Genomic DNA, 26,360 nt, shown 5'->3' with positions numbered 1-26,360 from the left:
GCACCCCCTTTGAGACCGGGTGCTTGCTAATCTTAGCATTTAGCTCAAAGAGAGGTATAAACGCAGAGATCATGTGCATGCTCGTAGCAAGGGTTATCTAAATGGCTGTCATAATATTTTGGCTACATTCAGGAATATAGTATGAAGGTAAACATTCTGGGCAACACGTTCACACTATCACCTCACAGCAAGAAAGGTTCGGCTAGGTCCTCTCTGAGTGGAATTTTCATGTTCTCCACCTGTCCTTTCGGGTCCTCCAGCTTCCTCTCCAACACCAAGGACGTGTGTTAGGTTACTTGGCAAATGTGAATATGACTGTAAATGGTTGTCTGTCTCTCACTGATATAATAGAATGGCAACCTGTCCAGGATGTAGCCCACCTTCTTTATTTATTTAACTCCAACTCACAGCTGCTTCAGGGCAGTAAAGCCCCTATGATAGAGGAAAAAATCCCAATAATCAGATGACTTCCTGTGAGCAAAAACGTGGCAACTGTGGGAAGAAGGAACTCCCCTTTAACAGGAAATAACCTCTGGCAGAACCAGGCACAGGGAGGGGCATCCATCTGCCTCAAACATTCGGTTGTGAGAGCGAAAGACAAAAAAGAAAGGCGAGTACAGGCTCTAGAAAATGGATGGATAGATGGATAAACACTGTAAATGTCAGATTACAAATTTCATAAGATCACAGTTTGTTATAAAGGCACATGTTGAATTTTATGTTGATGTTTTTCACATAAAATAATGAAACAGCTGTATTTCTTCATTGGCTAATGGTTTATCTTTACTGCTCTGTTGTGTAACTTGGAGTAAAGAGAGAAATCATACCAAATTTGATCAAATTATCCAATAAAACTGTTCTTCCTGCTAATTTGCGACATCTCCCATAAAGATATTCCTTGTAAATAGCAGTTAGAACAGCCATTTCAACATAAACTTCTTATCTGAAGTAATTTCTCTAATTTTGAAAGGTAAATAAGGGATTAAAAGCAACATCATTCACCCGAGCTCATTCCCGGGTGACACGTGTAGCACCTGACTCGCTTTAGGGTCAAAGGCTTTCAGGTTATTGATGAATCATCGGACCAATGTTCATTTCATGTTCAGCTTTCTATCACATCTCCTCCCATTAAGTCCAATTCCTGACAGCTTCCTTGCATTCCTTACAGTACACACACGCACACACAATCGTACACAGTCAGAGTCAGGCCAAGGACATGTGCTCAGCCCTCTGATTTTCACTCTTCTCTGCCACAAATGTCATTCAGTTCTCAACGCCCTGCCTTCCCTGAACACACGCCCAGCGTTTCTGTAATAAATAACACTGACTATACATAGCTATATGATGTAATCACTACACTGCAGATTTATTTTTATAGATACTGTTTATCACTGTTTCCTATTATTTTGCACTGTCCCTTCCCCTCGTGTGTAACAAACTTCCTGTGAATATGACTCGAAGAGCTTACGACAGGGCAGGAGGCGGTACCTTTATGATTGGTTGTGTTTGCCAACCCAGAAGGCCGTGTGTACACGGTTTTGAAAGCACAGTTTGGCTTTCTCTGAACCCTTTTAAATCACATGATAACAATAACAACACGGAACAATAAAAGGGTGATGGACACAAACGCTCCTTCCATTTGAGAGACTTTTTGATGCAAGTCCAAATCTGAAAGACTCTGCAACCAGCACAGCTTTAATGTTTTTAAGTGTTTACTCTACCAGAGTATTCCACAGTGTCTGTCGAGGAAACCCAAAAGGGCTGAGTCAGAGATCCCATCTCTTCCGGAGGCAGGGTTGAGCGTTGCTCTCCTTTGAAAGGCAGCATGGAAAGATCAACGGGTATCTCCTGAGGGAGCCACTGCTCCATACTGTGCTGCTGTCCCATGGCCAAACAGCCCGGGGCCCTGCAGTCTGCTGCTGTTAGCCTGTCTTGTTTACTTAGGGAGGACTTTCAACCCTGGACAGCCATCATGATCTGTATTCTGTCTTTTCTGTTTGTCTGTCTCACCCTTCCTTGCAGCATGTGATCACTTATTTGCAACAAATTCAAACTCTTATTTCAAACCTGCAACTGTGTGACAAGCATCGCAGCTTTCCAGCCTTCTCAGGTGGCACCTCTAGCATGAAAGTGACCCTCGGCTGTGCGGATAGCAATCCAGATGAGAGCGCAGGGAGGATTTCTGCGCTGCCGTGTTTATATTTCCTCCCTCGTAGCACCATGGATACAGTGCCAAGCTAGGACCTCCTCATAAATTCAGATACCCATAAATATTTGCCTGTGTTTTGAGCTCAACAGTAGTTTGCATTTACATATCTAAAGGTGCTTTTGTAATTTATCTCGTTGGAAGCTCGAGGACTTAATGCCCGGTGGTCTCGGTGGACAAATTGGGTTTTATATAACACTCAGCAGCAAATCATCACAAGCCGTGCTTTTCCATTCAGTTTGAACACACAAGTAAAATTTAAAGAAAAAAAGCAAATATTGTGATGGATATGAAGGAAATAGTGAAAAATAGTGTCATTCCGATCTGATGTCAAAAGTCAAGTAAGAAAAATAGGTGCAATAACCGTTCACCTGAAAACTGTGGATTTGTCTGTTACGCAGTGCCGCGCATTCCTCCACACTCAATAAACTTAGCTGAATCAATATGTCAAAGAGCAGACAGATAACGCTAAGCTCAGGCATAAATCCTAACCATCTCTAAAATCTTTTCATGTGGAATTACTCACAGGCCATATTCTCTTAAGTACAGTAAACATTGTGACAGGTACTTTGAGCTGCTGGTTCAAGAGGACACAGGAAAGTGGATTGTTCTTTAAGCCCACAGGGGCCCAAAGAAAAGGAAAAGTCTCGAGTGAAAACGTTACCAGAAAGGACAAAGGTGTGGTTTGGTGAAATCACCCAGAAAAAAAAGCTGGGTAAGTCTTGCTGTGCAACTTTTAGGCGAAATTCTTGTCTTGCATTAGCTGGCCGTGATGTCTTCTTCTTTCCTCCCAGTTGTGAAAACATCTGAGAAAATAAAGCCCTCTGGTATCTGTTCAGCCAAGGAGAAACGGGGAGTTAAAGTATAGATGGGAATGACTCACACAAAAATATGCAGAAGGTGGTTCTTTCCGTAATTTCCAAAACACTGACGCGTTTCGCTCTTCTTTTAAAAACAAACTGCAGATTTATTTGCATCACCAGAACAATTTATTGGATTGAATTTAAATAATTTCTCATAATGTTAAAAAAAAAAATAGTAAAACAAAAAGAAAACATGTTATTTCAGAAAAATAAATAAGTCCGGTTGCGTGAATGACATGCTCTTTTTTTAGGATGAAGAAAGTTGTGAACAAAAGCAAAGAAAAAAAAACCTCTTTGTGCTAACATTTACATGTAACTTATCATGCCTTCAGTATTCAGTCTCTTCGGGTGAGGGTGGGGGGGAGGGTTTTTTGTTTTTGTTTTTTAAAACCTGAAATAGCTCTTGAAGCTCCCACACCACTTGCTTAGGTCATGCAAAAAAAATGAAAAATCAAAAAGGCTTCTCAAATTCATGATTTGGCATGACCTGTGAGCTTCATAAGAACATGTTACATTAACAATTCTCCTTTTAATCATTACAGCGATTCATCACAGTCATCACAGTGAGCACAGATTTGTTCAGAGGTGACCTCACGCTACACTTTGGTCTAATTTTGGCTGAAATATGATGCAACAGCACATGTTATTATTATGAAGGGTATACAGTTTATAGTGAGTCAGGTAGCGCGGCCAGCAGCCTTCGTTTGCAGTTTATGTGTAAGAACATAAAGGTCAGAGGGTCCTACAGCTATTCTGGGCGTTCTTTGTTCAAACAAGCCATCCAACTGCTTTACATGTGCGAGATTTTGTAGAAGTAGTACCGTAATGCTGCCCGTTGGCCGACAGTGTTCTCATGTCAAAAATTAAGTCTCACAAAGTTGATTGTTTTTGCATCTTTTTCTCTCTTTTTTTTTAAATGATTAAACACAACACGATGTGATATAGTCATTTATACCCTGTTTAAACCAAACTAGTTTCAGTCAAATACAGTAAGTAAGAGCTTTCAGTGGAAAACGTGCACATTCAACACTACTGTACTACCGCTTATCGAGAGACAGAGAATAGAAAAGAAGACATCAGAATGGTTTAACTTCTACTCTATATTGATATCTTTATTAACAATCATAGACATGTTTTTCAACTATGGAAGATTTATAAATATTTTTCTTTCTTTTGATTCATGTAAGTTGTCTCGGCACTTATGGCATGATTCCAGTTTTGGAAAAAAACAAAAAATCAAAAAAAGTCCACAAAGAGTTGAGTGCTTGTGTGAAGCACTGATATCCAATCAACATCTTCAAAGAGAAATCCGTTATGTACAAGATGGCTTTCTTTAAGGAACCCAGATTTGGTTCTGTGTGCCACGGATGGGAGAGATACCGAGTGCAGGTCCAGCAACCATCCATAGCAGGCCACCTAATTGATCATTTGGCCTGGCGTTTCCCTTTTGTTGTTGATGTTGTTGTATTTTAAGGCAAAAAAATAAAAAAAAAAGACCCTGACATCAATCTGGAACCTGATCGCAGATACTCCATGCTTGATTCAAGCTTCTAGTCTGACTTAAGGTCATCTCAAACTTCTTTCCCCCTCTCGTCCAACTCTTCTTGCATCAGCTGAGAGGGAAGGAAACCAACACTGCACCCAAATACTTCCACTATACACAGCATCCAGACACGAGGGGCCGGGGGTCTCTGTCCGCCCAGAAGGTTAAAATGTTCAGGCTAAGGCCATGGGGCACCAGGGTTCGCCTCTCACTGAAGCCACGTCCGATGACTGGGTCAAGCCCACGCTGCCGTACAGGCCGTCCTGTCCGGAGTACTTGACGGACGAGCCCGAGCCTGCTCCCTCCCCCCCGCTGGACAGCACAGATGAACTGATCTGCAACCAGAAAACTCTCTGTTAGCAAAAATTGTGAGTTTATTGTATAAAATGTCAGTAAAACTTTTAGATTGTGTAAAACCTTTTTTTTTTTAAATTATTATTATTGAGGACTGAAATGACATTTGCATTGCAATGTTGGGGGAAAAAGGAGCATGATCAATGTGACACTCGTATTAGTGTAATATCACAGTGACATATTAGTTAGCAGCAGTCATAACCACAGAGCATCAGTCAGCCTGCATGTCATCTCTTTATCACAGTTTGTATTTTACAAAATATTCACTCATGAAAATGGGTGAAAAATCTGGCCTTTTATAGTAATTTCAAGTGTAGAAATTCCTATTTAACACACACACACATATATAGATATAGATATTTCATTGTTTTATTAATTATTATTTTTATTTTAAACTATTATTTGAAAAATTTAAAAGCAATTAAAAATCATTTTTACCCCTGACACTTGTCCAGAGGGAGAGCTGGTTTTCGAGCAGTCTTCGGAATTGGATGAAGAGGTGGATGTAGGAGTCATGGAGACAGAGTTGCTACTTCCTGGAAACATAAAAAAAATGTTGTCGTTACATTATTTTAAAAGAGATAAATATGACATACATATTCCTTCGTGCAGCAGAAATATTGTTCAGCTACTCACCAGAGGATCCCTTTGCTTTATTCAAAGTTTTCGGTTTTCTTTTTCTCGTCTGGATTCCCTCTTTCTTCATGGCGAGCGGCCGAGGTACCTGTAAGATGTGATTTTTTTTTTTAATGAAAATAAGAAATGATATTTTTTTTTATCAATAATGCGTCGATTTTTAAAAATTAAAACTGAATTAGAGGGGGGGGGGGGGGAATTCAAATCGCAGTGAACTTACTCCGTGTAATTTTGTGTAGAGGCCGCACGCGTTACACACCGGCTCTCCCTCCGCGTTTCTGCGCCACAGAGTGGTGGTACTGGTTTGACAGTTGGCGCAGGAAAGGCCGATTCTTCTGGACGTTGACTGTTGTGGCAAGCAAAATATAACATCAGTCACTATAATTAAACGTGGGTATCCAGGAAAATAAAGCACCACACACTCAACCATTTTATTCATACCTGACTTTCCAACAATAATCCACACCCTGTTAGAATCCCAATTTAATTGGCATTTACGCACGGATTTATATTATTATTCATTTATTTATTACAGGTTGTTAATTCGCAGAGAGTTGCTACGTGCCATTTCACTTCCTTGTAAAAACTGCGTAATGGCACCATGGAAAATCTGGACCCACTGACGCCTTTTTAGATTAGCTTACCCGACAGTAGCTGGGAGTGGAGATTGAGATAAAGTGTCTCCTTACATTAACACTTTCCACGTGTGGATTGATTTAATGTGAATTTAGTGAATAACATTTTTTTTCTTATGAAACAACTAAATGATTGTGCTTGACTGATGAATTTAAAACACTGGCTAAGCTAAAACTATCATTCTCCTTTGCAAAGCACAAGTCCTTGATTCAAATGTGAAATGCATGCTTTATTTATTTATTTTCCCCGTTTTATAGAAATCACGTGATCTTGCGTAAATAAATTTTCCTTGATTACAATCAGGTTTGAACTGGGGGCTGTATCATTGAAACCTTCATCCAGAAGCCGAATCGTGACAACGACAGTGACCTCCAGCAATTGTTTGAAACAATTAGGCAGGAAATTGGTTGATTTAAGTGGCCCTCGCCCCCCTCCTCCTGTCTCCTTACCGTCCGTTTCGGTGGTTTAATTAATGGCCGGCTCAGACCATTCATTTTGCTATAGAGGCCGCAGGCGTTGCAGAGAAAGTGGCCCGTGCCATCGCGCCTCCACAGCGGCGTGGAGATGGAGCCGCAGTTCACGCACTCTCTGCTCTCCCCCATGTCGTCCAGAATATCTGAAACTGAAGAGAAATACTGGAATCAGAACAGGGAGCGAGTTTGTGAGAATTACACATTGTTGCTGGTCATTATTTCATAAGCGATTCTGCTTCTGGGACTTCATGTCAAAGAAAGCAAGCGGATAGATACGGCGGGCAAAATGATCTGTTCATGGATTATAAATTGATTAAAGCGAAGTGTTTAACAAAATTCACATTTTTAATAAATTTATACTGTTGTGCCAATGTTGTTTTAAAAGCCTCGGTGGATTTTACTTCATGTAAATGATTCATTTTATATATTTCTGGGCAGTCATTTGCGCCTGTTTCTTACACACACACACACACACACACACACACACACACACACACACACACACACACACACACACACACACACACACACACACACACACACTATCATAAATTCATTTTTGGCAGTGTATGAAACATATTTTTATTCAACATTTTGAGGTCAGGCCTCGACGAGGGGAACAGGTTTCTGTTACAAAGACACGCAGGCGCTTGGTGCCTTCACTCCAGACACTTCAAGGTTGCGCGCGTGATCAAAATACCTTTTTTTCTTTCCGTCCCACACAGTGAGAAGGAAAACTATTCCATCTTTGTGCCTCCCTCTACTTTGTTTTCGTTTGATTTTTTTTTCTTACCTCCATTTGGTCCTCGAATCAAGGGCGCACTCCTGCTTTGCAAGGTGTGGAGCATCGTGTTATCAAAAGGTGCCCCGGGCCAAGGCGAGGGTAGCTGGGGTGCAACGTACGGGGAGTATGGGCTCGGGTAGGGCCCGCTGAGGGGACGAGAAAGGCTGTACTGGTCTCTGCTGCTCATATTCAGTGTGTTACTGTAGCCCGTGTCCCTGGGGGTCCCGTTATTGATGGGTGGGCTTGGAGGGTAGTGAAAACGACTGGAGGCGTGCGGGCTCCCGGTGCTGTACGAAGGGCTCTCCGGGGTGGACTGTGACCACACCGAGTGACTGGAGACGGCGTGGCCGGGCTGAGCAGACACGTTGGCCGGCAGATAAGACAGACTGGGGATCATGGTGCCCACCCGCGAGCTAGGGACATACACTGGGGAGTTAGGGTTGGAGTGCATATAACCACCAGAACTCGAATCATATCCAGTCTGGCTCTGGGCCGCAATGGCCAGTGTTTGGTACATGTCGGCCGGGTCCACCAGCAAGCTTGTCTTGTGTGCTCCGGTGGAGAGGACGAGTTTGCTCCCCTGGTCTAAATCCGTAAACAGCGGGATATCCTCGGTAGTGGTCAGGGTGTTGTTATGGTGTCCGAAGTGAAGGTAGGAGTGCAGGGATCTGCTGTCGGAGCGACGGTGCCCTAGCGCGTCAAGCTCGTTCGGAGGTGTCCTCAGCTCATCCGAGGTGGTGCCGTCCCTTCTGCTGTCACCGGGCAGGTAGTTCTGCTCAGCCGGTGACCCTGGGCTGCTGGACACTTCTCGCTTGACCATGGACCAGCTGTTTTCGCCCAGTTCCATCCAGGAGCACTTTCCATACACCGTAGGGGTAAATAAAAATGGCCAGGGAGTGGTCTACCCTGTAACAAAAAGAGTCGGAACCGTTAGGAAACCACAAGAAATGACCCTTTTTGCGATGTTAAGGATAAGTGAATTGAAAATATATCCACAAAACATCCTGACAGAAAGTCGGCAGGTTTCTGAAAAAGGGGGGAAATGCAAACGGACACCTGGTGTACAGACCAGCATTCATCTTTGGATGAACTACATTTTTCACAATAGAGAATAGGGTAATAAACTACGAAAGCTCCAGTTAATTATTACTGAGTCAGTATCATCTCGAACTCCAATAAAAACCCAGTCTACAGTGACTGCCATGCTCTCATGAAGCGCTCTTAAGAGGCACTGGATCCATCCGTGTCAAATCCCTGTCCTCCCCTCCACACGCACATACGCAAGTAGACGCACACATAAAGAGATAGGAAACAAAAACGCAATATGTCTTCACAGCAAAAGAGATAACCGTTTGATAAGAGTCAAAACAGATAAGGACCGAAAGGCTGACTGGAGCGATAAAACAATACCCCGAAATTATGAGTTTGGTCTCGCTGCGCTCGCCAAGACACCGCCAGATGTTTAAAGCAGCTGTGCGCGCCGCAAAAGTGGGAGAAGAAACGTTTTAAAAGACGAAGAAGAAGACTTACCTGCTACAAGTGTGCCATATAAGTCGAAAGCAAACTTCCTAACAGTGAGCCTCTGCTTCTCTTGGAAGTAATGGGAAAGTTTACCGCAGTTAGAGGAGGTTTATGAGAGGAGGCGCCTCTGGTGGCTGCGGCCGCAGGAGGCGGACCAATCATGTGGAGCGTGAGCGGCTGGAGACGCGATGGGGGTGCCAGCCTATGAACTCCTCCAATCAATCACGCTGAAAAACAGAGAGAGAGCGAGGGGGGGGGGGGGGGGAGACACTTCACTTGATCAGGTCTGAAAGTTGGATTAATGTGTTGATACGATCAGGTTTCATTATTCGAATCGAAAGTTATGCTTTCGGTTACAAATGAATACGCCCCCCCCCCCCCCCCCCCCCCCCCCAGCTGTTTCTTTTTTTTCTTTTCTGTTTGTTTGTTCTTTAAATGAAATTGTTGTTTGTCTATCTTGCTCTATTTACAGGTGATCCACAAATCTGGTGATGAGCCTACAGCAGCTGAAACAAACAGAAACGAGTGTCTTTGAGATTTTAATTTCACCGGACTACTCTTTAATATCCAGCTCTTTCATAGGCTACTCCTGTTTTATGGAAAATTGTGACATTTATATGACAGACAGCGGTTTAATTTAATAACTAGATCGTTATTAATTAAACTGCCAAGAAATGCAGTTAAAATTAACTTACCCGTCACCCTGAACAGGAAAGTGCTACTCCCATGTTTACGCATTGCAGTAATCACGTCTGCAAGGAGCACGCTTTTAACTTTCGATACTTTGGAGATTTTAAAATGATTATATTTATAATGGTTAATCCAGAGTTTAAAAGCTGGGACTTTCCACTGCAGTCTGTCCACGAGTTAAAGACCTGAATATTTTGTTTTTACTTGGAGCATTAGTGTAATAAAATGTTTCGTCTGGACAACTTTTTACTGATGAGAATCCTTAAGAAAGACTCCTTTTATTAAAACAACAGCCTATTAAATGATTGATCAAATATATATTCCGTGTGTGAAATGTGCTTTAGGCCTACTTCTTCTTTCTGGTTTCATCTTAATTCAAAGTCCTACACCCCCCCCCCCCCCCCCCCCCCCCCTTTGTTTATTCTCTGTCATCATTCCAGTGATCAATAAATCCCCTCTTAATTAGTTTAAGTCAGACGGCTCTCATTGAGCGTTAAAGGTAGGTGTGTGTGTGTGTGTGTGTGTGTGTGTGTGTGTGTGTGTGTGTGTGTGTGTGTGTGTGTGTGTGTGTGTGTGTGTGTGTGTGGCTCCTCTTTGAAACGCGATGATTCGTTCAGCCCGAATATACATTGAGACGAGTGAAGTGATCAAAAGTGGGGAGGTGTCAATTGAATCATTAACGCATTTGCAGGTCACACTCGCAGCCATTCAGTGGGTATTGTTACGGGGTTTTGTTTGTTTGTTTGATTTTTTTGTCTGGACAGTTGATCAGATTACCTCCAACAGCCCATTCATTATACTTCCAACTACCGCAGGGAAGTCCGAGAGTATACTCTGATACTTTTATAATATTCACCCTGCATCCATCACACTGATAACAGGCACCGAGCTGCATCCATGTTCACTGCTTCTGCAGCTGCACAGCAGACAAAACTGAGGGAAAAATCAACTCACCGCAATTCATGATTCATACTGTAACATCATCTGTATCGGTTACTAATGTGTCATAGCAACGGAAGGCACAGCTGCACTTTTTGATTTACCAATATCGTCCCAAAAATTGCTAATATGTTATTAATTATCCATGTCCCTGCCAATTAGACTACCACATGGAGTTAACAGTTCACAGGGCCTAACAGTAACAGAGTCTTCGGCTGGACTTATGTTCAACGCGTGCCACTGCCAGGCCTCCCATTGTTCCTCCTCTGTCTACTTCTCGCACAAACACTATTATTGTCAGACAGTCATGAATATTATTACTGTAGAGTTATTTTCAATGCTAATTCAATACCCGTGGGCGCAATCGTGCAGCCGCTCTCCAGCAGGTGTTCCTGCCGCTCTTATTTTAATACTGGCGTGATGATTCCTGCTGCTGGATCCTTCTCCTCGCATAACTTCAGAGGGAAACAATGCAGCCCGAGTTGCGTGGCGATCTGTGTCTATTTGTGTAGTGGTTATGCTAATCCATGTTGTCTATCTGATTTCCACAGAACTTTTGCTGATAGAAATTCACGCTTGAGGCGATATTGTGACTGTTAGGCGTCGAGTCTTCGCTCGCTCTCAGGTCCTAGAGGTGATTCTTATCAGAGGCAGTAACCGCACCAAAATGCGCTGCCGTCTGCCATCCCATCACCTCAGCCTGCAGTTGTCAGGAAGGTGAGAGAATACAAAATCCTGTTGTTGCTGTTTTTTTCTTTTTTTTTTCTCTTTGTTGCCCCCCTATTCCGCCATCACCCCACCCTCACCCCTCCACCCTCCCTCCTTTTTTTTCTTTGCGGCTTCTGGCTCACTGGCTGCGAAGCCTCCAGTTGATAAATGAGGTGTTTTCGCAGTAATGTCAGCGTGGGCTGCTCTGACACACGGAGCTCGTGAGAAGAAGTGGCAGGACGCCGCCCTGTCTCCGCGTTTATCCAGCACAGCCAAACACTGCAGGCCAGCCACTGACTGTCAGCTCCGGCCTGTGCGCTGACCATCTCCATCACACATAATTCAACCAGATAGCCTGCAACTGGTGGATAATAATAATAATAATAATAATAATAATAATAATAATAATAATAATAATAATAATAATATATGGAAACGATAAATAGTGAACGAAATATTTCATTTATGTATTGGAATAATATTGTCAAACTGTATTTAAAATATTTAATAAATACTATTTCGTTAGGAAGTAATGAAAAGACGCAATAATAATCATATTATTATTATTAATATTATTATTATTATTATAAGCTCTTTAATGGTTGACCCTCTTCAGGTGTCTGAGCCTTATGTACCGACTTGATAATGATTATCTCCAGCCCTCGAGTGCTCGTTGCAGCTTTCTCCTGATTATGTGATGTTATGGAGATAACAAGGAGCAAGAGAACGAATTACGCACGAAAGGGACAGTTAGGGGCATCACACGGTGGCGTGGGCAACTTTGAGACTATTACTCACTCTTTTTTTTTTATTATTTACTTCTTTAAAAATGCCCTGCTTGGTCGTTAGTTTGACTGTGACTGTGTAGAAAGGGCAGCTCTGATTTCTCTTACACGGCAGGGCAATAAAAGGCACTGTGGACGCCAACACGCCCCACGTCCGAAAACACCTTTGATGTCTCGATTATGATTAATGAGAAGCGACTGCAGCTACATGTAAAACACGCAGGAAGGAGACGCAATTCATCATCTCAATCACCCCACGGTTGCTTCCCCCCCCCCCCCCCCTTTTTTTTTTTTCTTGCTATGTCTTTATCTTTGCATTTCACACACAGAGCCTGTATAATTGTCTTTTAATAACGACGGAAGATTAATATCCAGTATTTAATCTGTGGGGTGTTGTTTGGATTAATTGTATTTTTATTTTGTCAAACTGTCAATAAAGCAGCTATCCTGCACATATTTGCACCACAGCTTTGGTGACAATCCTGCGTTACTGTATTTAAGAATCTGGGCTTTTAACGACTTAAATCGCTTTAACGTTTATGCTACGTGTTCCCTTTACAACAAAGATTTATCTTAGAAAGCGAAACATATGTAGAGTGAACTGGATTTGCACACAAGACGCCAAATATTTCCAATTTAAAAAAAGAATACCTTAGAAATTAAAATAGAATACATCAATCAAATAGACATGTTTCCTCGCATGGCTATATAAAATACACTTTGGATTTTGTGGTTTAATGGTTAATTGATTGATTTTATTTCATCCATACAAATCACACACACACATGTATACACCATGACCATGATTCTGTGTGTGCAATAAATACCAGAATAAGGTGCACTAAAAAAAAAGTCATCATAAAGAGCAACTTATAAAAGTGATTTAACATCGACAGATATTCAAAGTTCAGCTTTAGAAACTGATTATTACCATTATTTTTACATTTTAAATGCATTGCAGCTGTCATTATTAAACATGAAATATTAGCAGTAATTCTGTTTGCATAAAAATCAGATTGCAAGTCTGGTTTAATGAATTATTCGTCCATGAAATCCAAAATGGGAAAATTGAATTGTTAACAATTATTCCAAAGAACCTTTTTTATTATATTACATGAGAAAAATGTAATATATTATCCAGTATATCCAAAAGCAGTGCAGCATATGGAAAAACAACAAATATCCACTCTCCCCACAACAATAGCACAATAACAATGAAATACATGAGAGGCGTTGTGAGTTCACGCTGTCTTAACGTGTAGCTCCATCCTTAAAATCTAGATCATTTTGTTCCTGATATAAATGTATTCCCGCTCACACTCTGTGCTTTTCTATATTTACCTCCAGTTCCCAGCGCCTATAAACACTGACGTATTTGCTCTTCTTTTATTGAAGACACAGTTAAGTTTTATACCTGCGCCGGTCTTTTTCTCCCTGTCCTCCACAGAATGGCAGCTTGTCCAGAGCCGCTGGAGCAAAGGCTGCTGGGAGGCCGTGAATGCCAGACTCTCCTGTTTGAAGTGGTAGATGATTAAACGGGTCATGACAGGTGTAAAAGCAACCTTTGTCATTTTGGACATGTACCGTCCTTGCTTCCTTGGCTCGCCCACAACGGAACGCCCTGCTCACCTGCCCGAGTGTGTGTGCACTAATGTGTGTGTGCACGTTTGGGTGTGTTTGTGTGGAGTGGATTTTCTGGAGGGGATTGATGGCTGTTAACAATCCTGCACCATCACGCTCCCTGCCTGTCATGTGATGAATGAGTGACGGATACACCCCTGATGGATGAGACGTGAGCCTGTTGTCTGCATATTTGTGGTCTTGGCTCTGTGCCGCTCGGTGTTAAAAAAGAAAAGAAAAACAAGCATAAAATTGCTCCAGTGGAAATGAGTGAATTGTCTGTGATTTGAGAAGGATTGAGGTTGTATTTATCTCTTATTATTTGCGTCTCCAAGAATTTCTATTTATCAAATCAGCGTGGTGATGTCATATCAGCCTGACATAAGTTTCAGGGTTCGTTTGACCTATTCTCCTAACTTTGGCTCCAATCGTGTATCGACTGTATCATATTATTATATTACAAGCTGTTTTTTATCACTTGTACTTCTCTTATCTATTTTCCTCCCCGAGCCATCATGATGCATATACAGCAGTGAAATGAAGATAAAGGGTTTGCTCTGGTATCGTAATACCACAGCTCAAATTCAAATGGGGTTTTGACATATCAGGCGAAATCACTCTGTCATATGCAGGATTAAGTGGAAGAAAAATACCAGCATTTTGTTTTGTGTAATTAAAATATTAGCTTGCTCATTTTTGAGGCTGAATTTGGAAGCAGACCCCCCCCCCCCCCCCCCCCCAGGAAAAAGTGAATCCCTAATATAAGCAATAAGGCCGAAATGGAAAGAATCTTTACTCATTCTTTGTCGTTTTCATCTTCCCGTGAAACCGTCATTCTGTCTCATAACTCTTGAACAATGAGTCTGACTCACAGCAGGACTCTTCTGTGGAAGCTCTGAGCGAAGCCGTGATCAATTTTGGGCTCACGTCAAAGGAAACGGGTAATCTGATAATCCTGGTTGCATATAAAGCCATAAGAGTTTAAACTTGCATTCAAACAAATAAGGCAAAGTTGGTCCGCTTGACACACAACACTCCTGGAAGCTACATTTAAATTCATATCCTGCTATGATTTTAGATTCAGTGCACATCAGGGCCAAATTTCATAAGGTTAGGTTATTTCAAAGTCCCAGTTTGGCAGCTGTGTTTCTCGCCAGTAGCCAGATGAGACAATATGGCCATCTAACACTAAATACAACCACTTTGACAACCTTGTTTTCGACTTTAGACCCTTTATTGAATTGAAAATAGCACAAAAACATTCAAATCTGAAAGTGAGAAACGGTTTCACTAAAAGAAAAAGAAAGTCATTATAAAATAGATGACGTCAATATGTTTCTTTTTATTAAAGGTGCGGTTAATGAAGTTTAGAAAGGTAAATATTTTTCCATTCCTGCTTCATAGAAGAGCTCAGCCACTCAAGAGTCTGAGGCCTGCTTTATCACAGATAATGTGCCAAATGTGGTTAACTGGGTTCATGCCTTCATCCGCTACTACACCCACATACCATTACACATTCGGCTCTGTGCTGATAACATACCTTATGGTCATGATTTAGCCCAGAGTATGTGGGCCTATCAACAACAAAAAGAAAGAAAGAAAGAAAGAAAGAAAGAAAGAAAGAAAGAAAAATCCTCCCGTTTCGATTTGTTTCGAGTTGTCTACTTCTCCTCAGTCGATCAAAAATTAGATTTATTTTTTGTGCTTTATTTGTATTCATGCAGTGATTTCCAGCACCCTCCATTCTCTTACAGAAAACATAGTTTTATATTAATCTTTTAAGGCTTTTATGATATTGTGTCCCATTTTCTTTGCAGTTTTATGGTAAATGTAATGTGACTGATCTGTTTTCAATAAGCCAGACTGATTTATTCTTTTCAGTGTAACTAATGTCAGTAATATTATTATTAAAATAATAACAGTTCTACAAAAAAACCTTCTTTTAAAAAACATTTTAAATGTGATGTTTTTGGTTTAGAATAATAATTATAATATAAAATCTTTTTTATTTTATTTTAATATAGGGTTTAAATCAAAATAAATCATTGAAGTCTGTTTAATTGTGTAACGTGTCCAGTACAAATATTCAGCTAGTTGCCAATTAGCTTAGGTAAGACAAGAGACTGGAGGGTTGGGATTATTAAGAAATTCTGGTTCTGTGTATATGTTAAACAAACGAGATGCAAAATGCCAGGTATTGAGTATTAGCATTAGGTTTTGTTCACTTTGGGTCAGACAAGCTGTTTTTCTGCGCTACCATGTTGTTAAGTGTTGATAAAATTAACAAATGTTCACTGATACCATTATTCAGCCTGACGAGTATTCGGCTCGTTTACAAATGTTTGTAAAACTTGCAGTGAAAGAAGAACGAAAGAGGACGCAGCTTCGCTCACAGACGCCTCTGCACCTCTGTCTCTGGAAAACAGAGCCTCATCTCTTGCGTAGATTCTGAGGCTATGTTATTGTTTCCATGCTAGCGTCTCCATCCTGTGGAGCCAGTCCCCCTCTGTGTGTTTTGTCTCAGGAGAGAAGGTCAGGTCTCCAGTACATTTTCTGACTTTCCCTGAATCAGCTGTTTGGAGCCCCAGCCTGAGAGAAAACAGCCTTGGCCAAGGCAGCGTCGCTGATAGCAAAGCAGAGGCAGCCTGGAAGCAAGGAGGTGGCGGTGGCAGGATGGCTTGAGGGAGTTTGGAGGGATTGGATACTCGGGCATGGCGCTGCATTGTAGCAGCTGGGAGATCTTGCTATCCCACTCAGGCTTCAAGGTCTACGAAATCTCAGCTGCTTGTTCGAAAGATAGCAGAGGAGTGTGTGGTGGAAATAAGACAATCACCAATTGTTGAACTCACGAGTGGGAGACAGATGGGATATTGAAGGAAGGAGGGCACAGTCTTTCACAGGTTTTGTTAACGGCTGAATTAGTTTATCTGTAAGTTTTTGGGTCTCGGTTTTGTGCATGTTGCTTCTCTCTGGTATGGCTTAGCGGGACACTTGACTAGAACACATGCTATCTCTGCTTCACACATCAAATGGCACAAATTTCAGAGTTAATGAAAAGACATATTACCTCTTCCTTCTGATGGCGCCTTAGTTACAGATTCTTAAAATCAGTGAAAAACCTGCAGAATTTATGTCATATATATTTGTGTTAAAACTCAACAAAAACAACAAAATCTTTACGTTTTTAAGAAGTTGACCAGGTGTTTGAGAGTGTTAGACTATAAGAAGGGACTCCAGTGCGTGAAAAAGCCATAAAAGAGTAATGACTCACCAGATTTTCTCAAGCCTTCCTTATTTATTTATTGCCATTTGCAAGAAACCCATATCTTACTTCAAGCACCGCAACTTACTCAAACTTGTGCAATCTATTTTTTAAGGCTTTGTCTTGGTCGCTTGTGCTTTAACCCTTTAACGGCAAGTTTATCATATTTGATACAAGAGATTTTGCAAAAACTGCTGGTGGCAGCAAATATTATGTAAATTTAAACTCATATAGGCAATTAACATATAATGTCTGGGTTTTGTTGGGATTTTTTTTTGAAGACTCCATTAAAAAAAGGTGGGGTTTTTTTGGTAATTATTTCCTTTTCCATTCTTTATAGGGTTAAACACGTCATGCCTGAGGTTTAAAATGAGACATGGCTTCAGAAAAAGTGCAAAAAGGAGCAACTGTGACGCTATGGAGCCAAAGAAAGAAAACTGAGATACTCTTCTTTACATCACAAATTCATCAAATGAATGAATGACTGTGTGTATACATCTATACAATTTAGACAGGTCAGGCCACAGAAAAGGTCGCATTTAGTATCAGTTAAAGTCTATCCTGTAACTTTTTGAGGGTTCTCTCCTTCCATCCTGTACAGAAATCTGTCTTTTAATTTCACCAAAACCACTTCCTACAGTGGTCATTGGTTGAGAGACAACTCTACAAAAAGCATTGACTCAAAAATCTGCAGATGTGGGAAGACGAAATCAAAGTTTCGATTTTGTAATTTGGGCACGTGGATGTCGCAAAGAACTACCACCGATGTCTCATAGTAACCCTCCAGTAGGAAGTGTCGAACATCGGCCCTGACCTTTTTGTAAATACACTCCTTTCCAGGAGAAAATGTGTGCAAAAAATGTCTGCAGCTTTTCAGCAAGTAGAACAAATAAGCTCTTTTATGATCTGATAAGCTTCTCTCAAAAGGGTCTAGAGCTCCACCAGACATAGCCGATTTTGCACGGCGCTTGTCCTTCTGTGACCGTACGGCCTCGCTTCGTCTCGGCCTCTCACACTTAAACACACATGCAGATAAACGCACGTACACGCCGCTCCCCTTCCGCACACATTAAACACACTCTCAGACTGACTTGAAGGTTTCTGTCGCCCTCTCCTTCACTTGAGTCAGTTGCCAGACAATGAAAACATTGAGAGGCAGTTTCTATGGCATGCCCAGGGCTTTTGTTTGACTGAAAAACATATGCATTCTACATGCTCCAATTATGGTTTTATCAGATCGCCGTCAAACACACCAATCATGCACCTTCCTTTGTGCCCTCTCTAACGGTGTGTACTGTACCACGCGGAGCAGTGGCTCGCTGTGTTTGCATGTTTGCCCATGGTGGGAGTATAATATCTCAGGCTGGTCTGCGTCCCCGTTGGCGGAAAAAACTCGCAGCTTGGTCGAAAAAGCAAAGGCGAGAACGTCCCTTTTACTTCACAGCAACAGATTGGTTTTGAATGCACAAGTGAATTAGCACGGGGCCCTTCTGCTCTTTCTAACAAACACATTCAGCTTCAGCTCTGACCAACACTGGGTCGGCTGTTGGACTGGACACAAAAAGGGCCATATCAGGGCGATCTGCGGCACGTACAGTTAAGTCGCTTATTGTGACTTGAACTGTGTGCTCCAACAAAAGAGACTAAGAAAGACACGGCTGATCTGAATTACCATTGGCTCAGTTCTCGATTGGCCCGACTTCCCTTCAGTGTCAAAGTCACGTCCACATCTCCAGTTATTTCACAAGAATGTTATCAAAACTAAAGTTGTATAACCACTTTAGTTGTATAACCATAATATAAATATCCATCCATCCATCTTCATCCGCTTTATCCGAGGCCGGGTCGCGGGGGCAGCAGCCTAAATACATATACATATAAATATATGTATAAAAAACTCCAGAATAGCACACCTGTGGCTATTAAATCATTGGTACATTACTTTGGGAGCATAGAGAAAAGAGAATTTGATTCTGTTTACAAACCAGATTCTGAACTTCAAAAAGGAGCTGTCCTCCAGTTTGACCCCTGCCATTATTCTTACTGACATTAAGACGAACCCTGGCCAGTGTGTGTGTGCGCTTTGTTTTGATAGACGCCGGTCAGCAGCTTAGCCTCGTAGGCTCCACTAAGCCAAGTGTTTACAGATCTGCTAGAACGCAGCCTTGTAGATTCAAGATGCTGCATCCAGGCAGACGTCGCTCCAGCCCGAGGCCTGGACTGATATTATCCATGAAGCACGATTAACCCGACGTGATAACAGCGGCGAATCAAGGCGAGGATGGAGCTCTTGTCAGATACCAACGGTATCTTCAGTGTGACCACATGACGCAATGTGAGAAAATGCGTGGAACAACGGCAAAGATGACCTGAACACGATGCCCAGGTTTTGTCTTTTGGTTATTATCATCAGAGGTGGGAGGTAACGAAGCAAGTACTTGAGTACTTCTGACTGCTCTTGCATTTGAGGGAAGTTGCATCACACATCAAACCCAACTGACCTTAATGGAGGAAGCACATAGACAGTCCCATTAATGTATATGGTCTATGCATCACTCAGTCAGCAGGAAGTACAAAAGGCGTGTGTGTAAAAACAACAAAATCAAGTCTTTTATGTCAATTCTATTATATTATATTGATTTCTGAGACATTTTTAATTTCAGCAAAACTTTTTACCTAAATAAATAAACGATGTAAAGAAATCACTTTGTCAAAAACTCATTGCAACTTCTACCTTGTATGAGAACTGTTCTGTTTCCAAATGACTTTATATCATTAATGACAGACACATTTATAACACTTTCATTTTTAGGTAGACAGTTTTTGGTATGTCAGCGGGACATCCGGACGTTTCAGCATCTGTTTAGCAACAGAAGAGGAGCGAGCATAAAGGGAGCAGTGTTTTTTCAGCAAGTGAAAAGCAAAGAAAGACGGAGGAGAGGAAGGAGATCATTTTAAAGGTAAGGATTGCTCAGCCACATCTGATAAACTGGAAAGTTAAAGCTTACATTTAATGTCCTCATTCTGAACAGTTCATTTGTGTGAAGTTACAGGGTTTTGGTTTTTTTCATATTGTAAAATATTCTGCAAAACAAACTGAAGCATACTAACTTTGTGTTATTCAAAGGTTGCATGAAAATACTATGGTGGACTGATGCAGAACAGAACAAAAGGCAGCCAAGATCCAAAGAAGAGCTCTGGATGTGCTTCAAGAAGCCTGGAGAAATCTTCATGAAGACCACTTAAAGGCTTTGCTGAAGAATAAAGGTGGTCATATCAAATATTAACTTTAAACGTTGTATTTTCATGTTTGTTTGTGCACATATTCCTTATTTTCTTATCAAAGTGAGGGGTGACTCAAGACTTTTGCATAGTATTGTATGTATGATAGGTACTTACTCTAATAACGCATACATTTCTGCTGGGGAGAGTTGTCCCTTGTAGGACATGACGCTTGTAGAATTGCCCTGACAAGGATTTCCACTCTGTCACACCGGCTAAAAGCTTAACGCTTGGTTTATCAACAAAACCACAACACAAGCTAATGCGCGAAAAAACGTGTTTTTTAAACGCTGCCGTTAGCCGGTTAGCTATCCATGGGTTCCCTATATATGCTAACCTAGCATACAGCAGCTATAAAAAAGGCAATTTTGATTTATTATCAGTAAGAGGACTGAGACAACATAGCTCCAGTTCAGATTTTTGCAAGGTTTTGATTGTATTAAAATGCTTGTCTGTAAGTATTTAGGTCGTTACATCACCAAAAGATACTTTACAGCATTCATCATTTTATGCCAGCAGAAGCGGAGATTCATTGCTCGATGGAAGTTGCTTTCAGCCACCAGCTGCTTCTCAAACAGGCCGGCTCTATTAAAGAGGTTATTATTTGGAAACGGGGCCATCAACTGGGTAATTATAAATGTTTAACTAACCACTAAGCATAAATTAGGAGAAAACAAAAACATAGAAGAATTTGACTAGAAGACGGTGTAAATAATGTTTTGGTTGTTTTTTTTAGCTGTTCAGACTATTTCGCTATAGCCATCTCAGTATGGGAGTCAAAGGAAGTAAGGAAGCTTTTAGGTGTACTCTGGGGACCGTTGTAGTTAGAAGTGTAAACCATTTAATATTCAATTTGTTATGTTTCTGCCTGAAAGATTGTTGGACTGAAAAGAGGTGAAGTTGGATAAATCTGCTATAAAACTGTTAACTGTGTGATATATACACATACTGGCTACTGCTCAATCTAACATAAATATCTAATCAGTCAATCACACGGCAAAACTCAAAGCATTTAGCCACGTAGACATGGTCAAGACCACCCGATGAAGTTCAAACTGAGCATCAGAATAAAGAAAAAAATGATTTAAGTGCCTTTGAACATTGAACATTGAAACAGTGATTGTAGTTCAGAAACTGCTGATCTCCTGGGATTTTCCCACACAACCCTTTCTAGAGTTTACAGAGAATTGTTTACAAATGAGAAAATATCCAGTAAGCAGTAGTTGTCTGAGTGAAAATGCCTTGTTGATGCCAGAGATCAGGGAACGGTCAGACTGCTTTGAGGACGGCACCCATAGCTCAAATAATCACTCTTTGCAACCTATGCAGAAGTGCATAACTGAAGACACAGCATTTAGAAGCCTGAAAAACAGATGGGTTACAAAAGCAGAAGACCACACTGTTAAAGAGAATTACCAAAACCTTACAGCACAAGATTGGAAAAATTTTGCCAGGTCTGATGACTGGTATGATTTCTGCTGACACATTCACATAGTAGGGTTACAATTTGGTGTAAACAACCTGGAAATATAGATAATTTTTTTTCTTGTATCAAAGGTTCAGTGCAGACTGGTGGTGGTGTAATATTGTAGTGGATATTTACACACTTTGGACCCCTTAGTAGCAAATAAGCATTGTTTACCATGTTCATCCCTTTATGATCCCAATCTTCTGATGGCTGCTTTCAGCAGGACAATGTGCAATGGTCACAAAGCTCAAATCAATGAGTTCACTCTACTCAACTGGCCTCCACAGTCACCAGCTCTCAGTAGATGTGCAGCTGACAAATCTGCAGCAGCATGTCAATATGGACCAAAATCACTGAGGAAAGTTTCCAGCACCTTGTTGAGTCTATATCACAAAGAATTAAGGCAGCTCTGAAGGCAAAAGCAGGTCCAACCCAGTACTAGCAAAGTGTACCTAATAAAATGGCCTGTGATTGTATGTATGCCAGCAGGAGAGAAATAAGTGAATGCAATAAATGATTCAGCATATCTTGATTAGTGGACATAAATGGATAGATATCAGCTGAAAGATAGTCTAGTTTACTACTCTTTTTTTTATTATATTGTAAATCTTTATTGTTGTGTTTAGTTTTTAGAATTTTTCGTATGTAAAAAATGTTTCCAGGAACACTAGGCTAATTAGATACATTTGTAGCTTTTGTCTAATAAATAAAATAATCACTGCTTAGGCCTGGTGGGGAGTGGGAGTATAGGAGGGGGTTCAACTTAGGTAAGGCATCAACTACTGAATAAGATATGATTAAGCTTTAAAAAATGACAAAGTAATGTAGCGTCTTTCAGCAGCGTGCCTTGCTGTACATATGCTGTGAGTCATTCATTGTGGTCCCCCACACCTTAGACTTTTGCCCCAGATTAAAGTACCTCCAGCACTACATGCTAAACATGGTTCCACTTTTTTCTTATACCAGACATCTTCACGTCTTGGCGTTCTATGGCAGAGAGGATAAAGGTCACCATGAAGGTCACAGAAAAAGATCCAGCGAGGGAGGTGACTCAGCTGCATGTCTGTGTGGGAGGGAAGGAAGCTAAGAAGGACAATGAACAAGAAGAAGAAAACAGAATTATGAAAAGGAGGGAGGCCGCTTTCCAACACCACATGTGGTGGTTCTGGTAGGTGATCCACACCATGAGAGCAAATCCACACCTATGTGGGATTCCTACCTGTGACTCAGGTCAGTGGGAGTCTCAGGAGCGAGAGGTGGTAATCAGTAACAGTGTTATATGGCTGTGTTAATAGTTAACGTGGCCCCTAGACACCGTGCTCCAAGGCCCAAACACCTGCAGCCTATTTTACAGGCGTAATCCATGGAAAGAACAAATAGTGAGAATGCTTGTTGGGCACATGAGCTTTTCACGAACTGGCTCATCTAGCATGCCAACAGATGTTTGTCAAAAAAAAAAAAAAAAAAAAAGGTAGCAGATTCTTGGCTAATAATTGTAAATCAAACGTTGTTATTAGCTTCATAAAAATAGGCGTGCTCTGTGGGACTTTATTGCCAAGTTTGTGTTTTTCTCTCTTCTGTCTCTTTTCTTGACACCCTTCCAGGGTCATAAGCACAGCAGTGTATGCTTTCTGCCTACTGACTCCCCCAGATGGCCTTCTGGCTTTACACACACACACACACACACACACACACACACACACACACACACACACACACACACACACACACACACACACACACACACACACACACACACATCTTTGACAAATACCTTTGTCAAAATCTTGTAGCTGCTTCAAAAAGTAACTCCTGCCTTACAACGTCTCTCTTTCTCTCTGCGCAGAGGTGCAAGCATGCACTGGCAGGAACACAAGCACACAGAAACATGCCTCCCTGGGTTCTTGATAAATACACGGTTAAAATCAAGCCCAGATCAGGATAACCTCTTGGTGACCTCTCTCACCATCTACTAAAGCCGCACGGTCAGTCAACACCGCTGCATGAAATTAAATGCAAACCAGTGCAACCAATTCTCTTCTGTTATGATTGGAGGTTCCCCATCCAGGCAGAATTAACCAAGAATCAAAGTCCAAGAGCTTGATGCAAACGTAATGGCAGTGACATCAAGAGAGCACTAAGGCAATGCTAATGCCTCTCTATCCGGGCAGATGGAGGTTTGTGTGCACAGTGCAAACAGACCCTTGTACCGAGGAGGCTAAGCTGGAGCACTCTGCAATGTAAAAAAATCTGAGCTAATGTCTGTCTCTCTCTCTAAATTGTTTTTTGATAAGGGAATATCTGGAGATAAGTGTTGTCACTATCCTATCTAAAAAACCGGAAGCCAGTTCGATAAATCTCCTCTGTAATCTAATGGGAGTCATGGGCAGTAGCTGCGATCAAGGGAAGACTTGCTTGCTTTCTCTCCTCAGTCGGGTGCTGAGGCGAAGACTCTGATTATTAAAGAACATGGGAGAAGTTAGCCAACACTGCAAGCTTGTAAAAATTGATAACATCTTTACATTAAACAAATGACTATCACTACTCATTCAGGATTACTTTGGATTTGTTGACATTGAAGTAATACTGATAGCCTTTGTCAGTTGCCCAGTGACAGTACATCTCTGTGAAAGTGCAAAACCCTTGTGGGAAAATGGGGCATATGCATTAACCTACCTTATGTGTACCTAAAGCGGGGCAAAGATGGTGACACTGATGGGAAACTGCAGTGTTATAATAAAATAACAATAGGGTTGTTTGTGTATTTTCCAAAGCACAGGAAACATCGCAGCCATCAGAGTTAGGATTTAGCCCACTGTAAGGTCTGTAACAGCTGAAATAAAAGCACTTCCTCATTAACACGCTTTACTGTGGGAAACTCCGACGTCTGAATTCAAAAGTCGGCTGCAGAAACACATTGCAGTTATGCGGCGTGATGTCAGGAAATCCAATATTGATAACGAGCAGTGTGTTGGCTCAGACAAATACGAGCATTTTACTACAAGCTCGTAGTTACTGGCATCACGTGTTTGGCTGACAGATGTTACAGCTTCTTCGACTCGGATGAAACAGATGACGGTAAGAGTCGTTAAGCGAAACTTAAAGTGTCAACAAAGCCTCATTATTTCGGCAAAGCAATAAAACTGTGAAATGTAATTGTTATAGTAATAATAGTAAAAATGTGTGTTATACTTTTAAAAATAGCAGGGTAGGTGATCATTTTAAAAGTAAGTCTGTTGGTCTCTTTAGGGATTTGATAACTACTTATAAACTATATCAGCAAACACAGAGGCCTTTCCACTGTCCTCCTTTTCCTGTGACAAAAACTTAACCCTTTGAGTTGGAGGCGAATGTGGTCCCCCCCCCCCTCTGTGACCCGTGCTCCCAGGGGTTTGGTGTTAAGTAAACTTTGTCAGCCATGCAACGATCCCCAGCAAAGCGCCGTCTCCCTGCTCATCAGGAGACCTTCTCCCTGACCCCCACCGCTCCCTGCTTTCGGCATTCCTCCACCACACCACCTCTTTGACCCACCTTTTCCTCATGTGCCCCCCCCCCCCCATCGGACCCGCCATACGTCCGTCCGTCGTCTTGAGTCCTGCTCTCCGTCCCGTCGGCCAGCGCGGCCGGCTGGTGTCTCCTCCTTTGGAGACAGCCTATCAGGGGCCTCACGTCATCTATCTCCAAGATTTGACTGACAGGTCAACCTCAGAGATTACGGCTACTATCAGAGGAGGAGGGGGAGGACGGGGGTGGTTGTCTGCCCTCCCTAAGTGGATGCTCCTTTCCCTCACCATGACGCTGGTTGGGAACTGCATCCTGCTTTAGGCCTCTTAAACTCTGATGTGGCATTTTATCTATCTGGGAGCCACTCTGTTGATTTACCGCAAGGTCTGCAGGGACGAAGGACCAGACGGTGACAGATATCAACTATCTTGGCCAGCGTAGACTGAGAGAGGCGAGAAAATTTCAAGCTTGTTGGCCTTTGCTGTAAAAAAATTGCGTTAGTTCCAGCTGTCAGTACCAGCAACACTACAAGAAAAGCAGGGGTCTGCTATCGAGGCCCATGTGTTGCATTCCCAGGCTGCACACCGACACAAATATTAACAGAAACTGGAGGCAGAGGGCCGCATTTACAGCTCAACTCATCATATTTATTCCAGTGCGGCTTGAAATATCACAGAACAATGTTTATATCTGTGAAGTTCATGTCCTTAACGTGGCTTTAACAATTTATCAAATCATAAAAAATAAATCCGTTCTTGAAAGATTTTCCCGCAGTGGATTATGGGAGAAGACTGAGATGATTACCAGCACCTCTTAAGCCCATTAAGCGATACAGCTTTTGTTCTCCCCTTAATTTTTTCATCCAATCCAGTTTAACTAATGTGTAAAATCAACCGTCTGTTTCTTAACTGAGCTTTTTTTTATCTGACGCGACATTCAGTTTGATGGGGAAAAACTTCAAGCTGCAGATATCTCCCTTCATTAAAAGACCAGTATTAACACCGATTTAAAAGCAGCAATGCATAGTTTGAATCTGACTAACACAGTCTGACCACATGCTTTTCACGCTGACTCTACCAGAAGCTT

At 41.7% G+C, this 26,360-nt stretch overlaps 1 protein-coding gene across 3 annotated transcripts; it reads right to left on the bottom strand.

The window, feature by feature from the left end:
* Positions 1-4,160: 4,160 nt before the first annotated feature.
* Positions 4,161-9,184, bottom strand: gata6 (GATA binding protein 6). 3 transcript variants are annotated; one of them, XM_080861950.1, is made up of 7 exons: positions 9,026-9,184; positions 7,505-8,401; positions 6,688-6,860; positions 5,823-5,948; positions 5,603-5,690; positions 5,405-5,502; positions 4,161-4,947 (listed from the first exon to the last, which is right to left on the bottom strand). In XM_080861950.1, the coding sequence occupies exons 2-7, from the start codon at positions 8,340-8,342 to the stop codon at positions 4,786-4,788; spliced, it is 1,485 nt and encodes a 494-aa protein (XP_080718076.1). In that variant the 5' UTR covers positions 8,343-8,401; positions 9,026-9,184; the 3' UTR covers positions 4,161-4,785. The 3 variants fall into 3 exon arrangements, with proteins under 3 accessions (XP_080718076.1, XP_080718078.1, XP_080718077.1); XM_080861952.1 differs by lacking the exon at positions 9,026-9,184 and adding an exon at positions 8,565-8,782; XM_080861951.1 differs by lacking the exon at positions 9,026-9,184 and adding an exon at positions 8,552-8,781.
* Between the last annotated feature and the right edge of the window lie 17,176 nt (positions 9,185-26,360).

Source organism: Rhamphochromis sp. 'chilingali', assembly GCF_963969265.1.
Source record: "Rhamphochromis sp. 'chilingali' genome assembly, chromosome: 16".
NCBI classification, from domain to species: Eukaryota; Metazoa; Chordata; class Actinopteri; order Cichliformes; family Cichlidae; genus Rhamphochromis; species Rhamphochromis sp. 'chilingali'.
The sequence above is the reverse complement of the archived record's forward strand: the minus strand, read 5'-3'. Positions and strand labels throughout refer to the sequence as shown.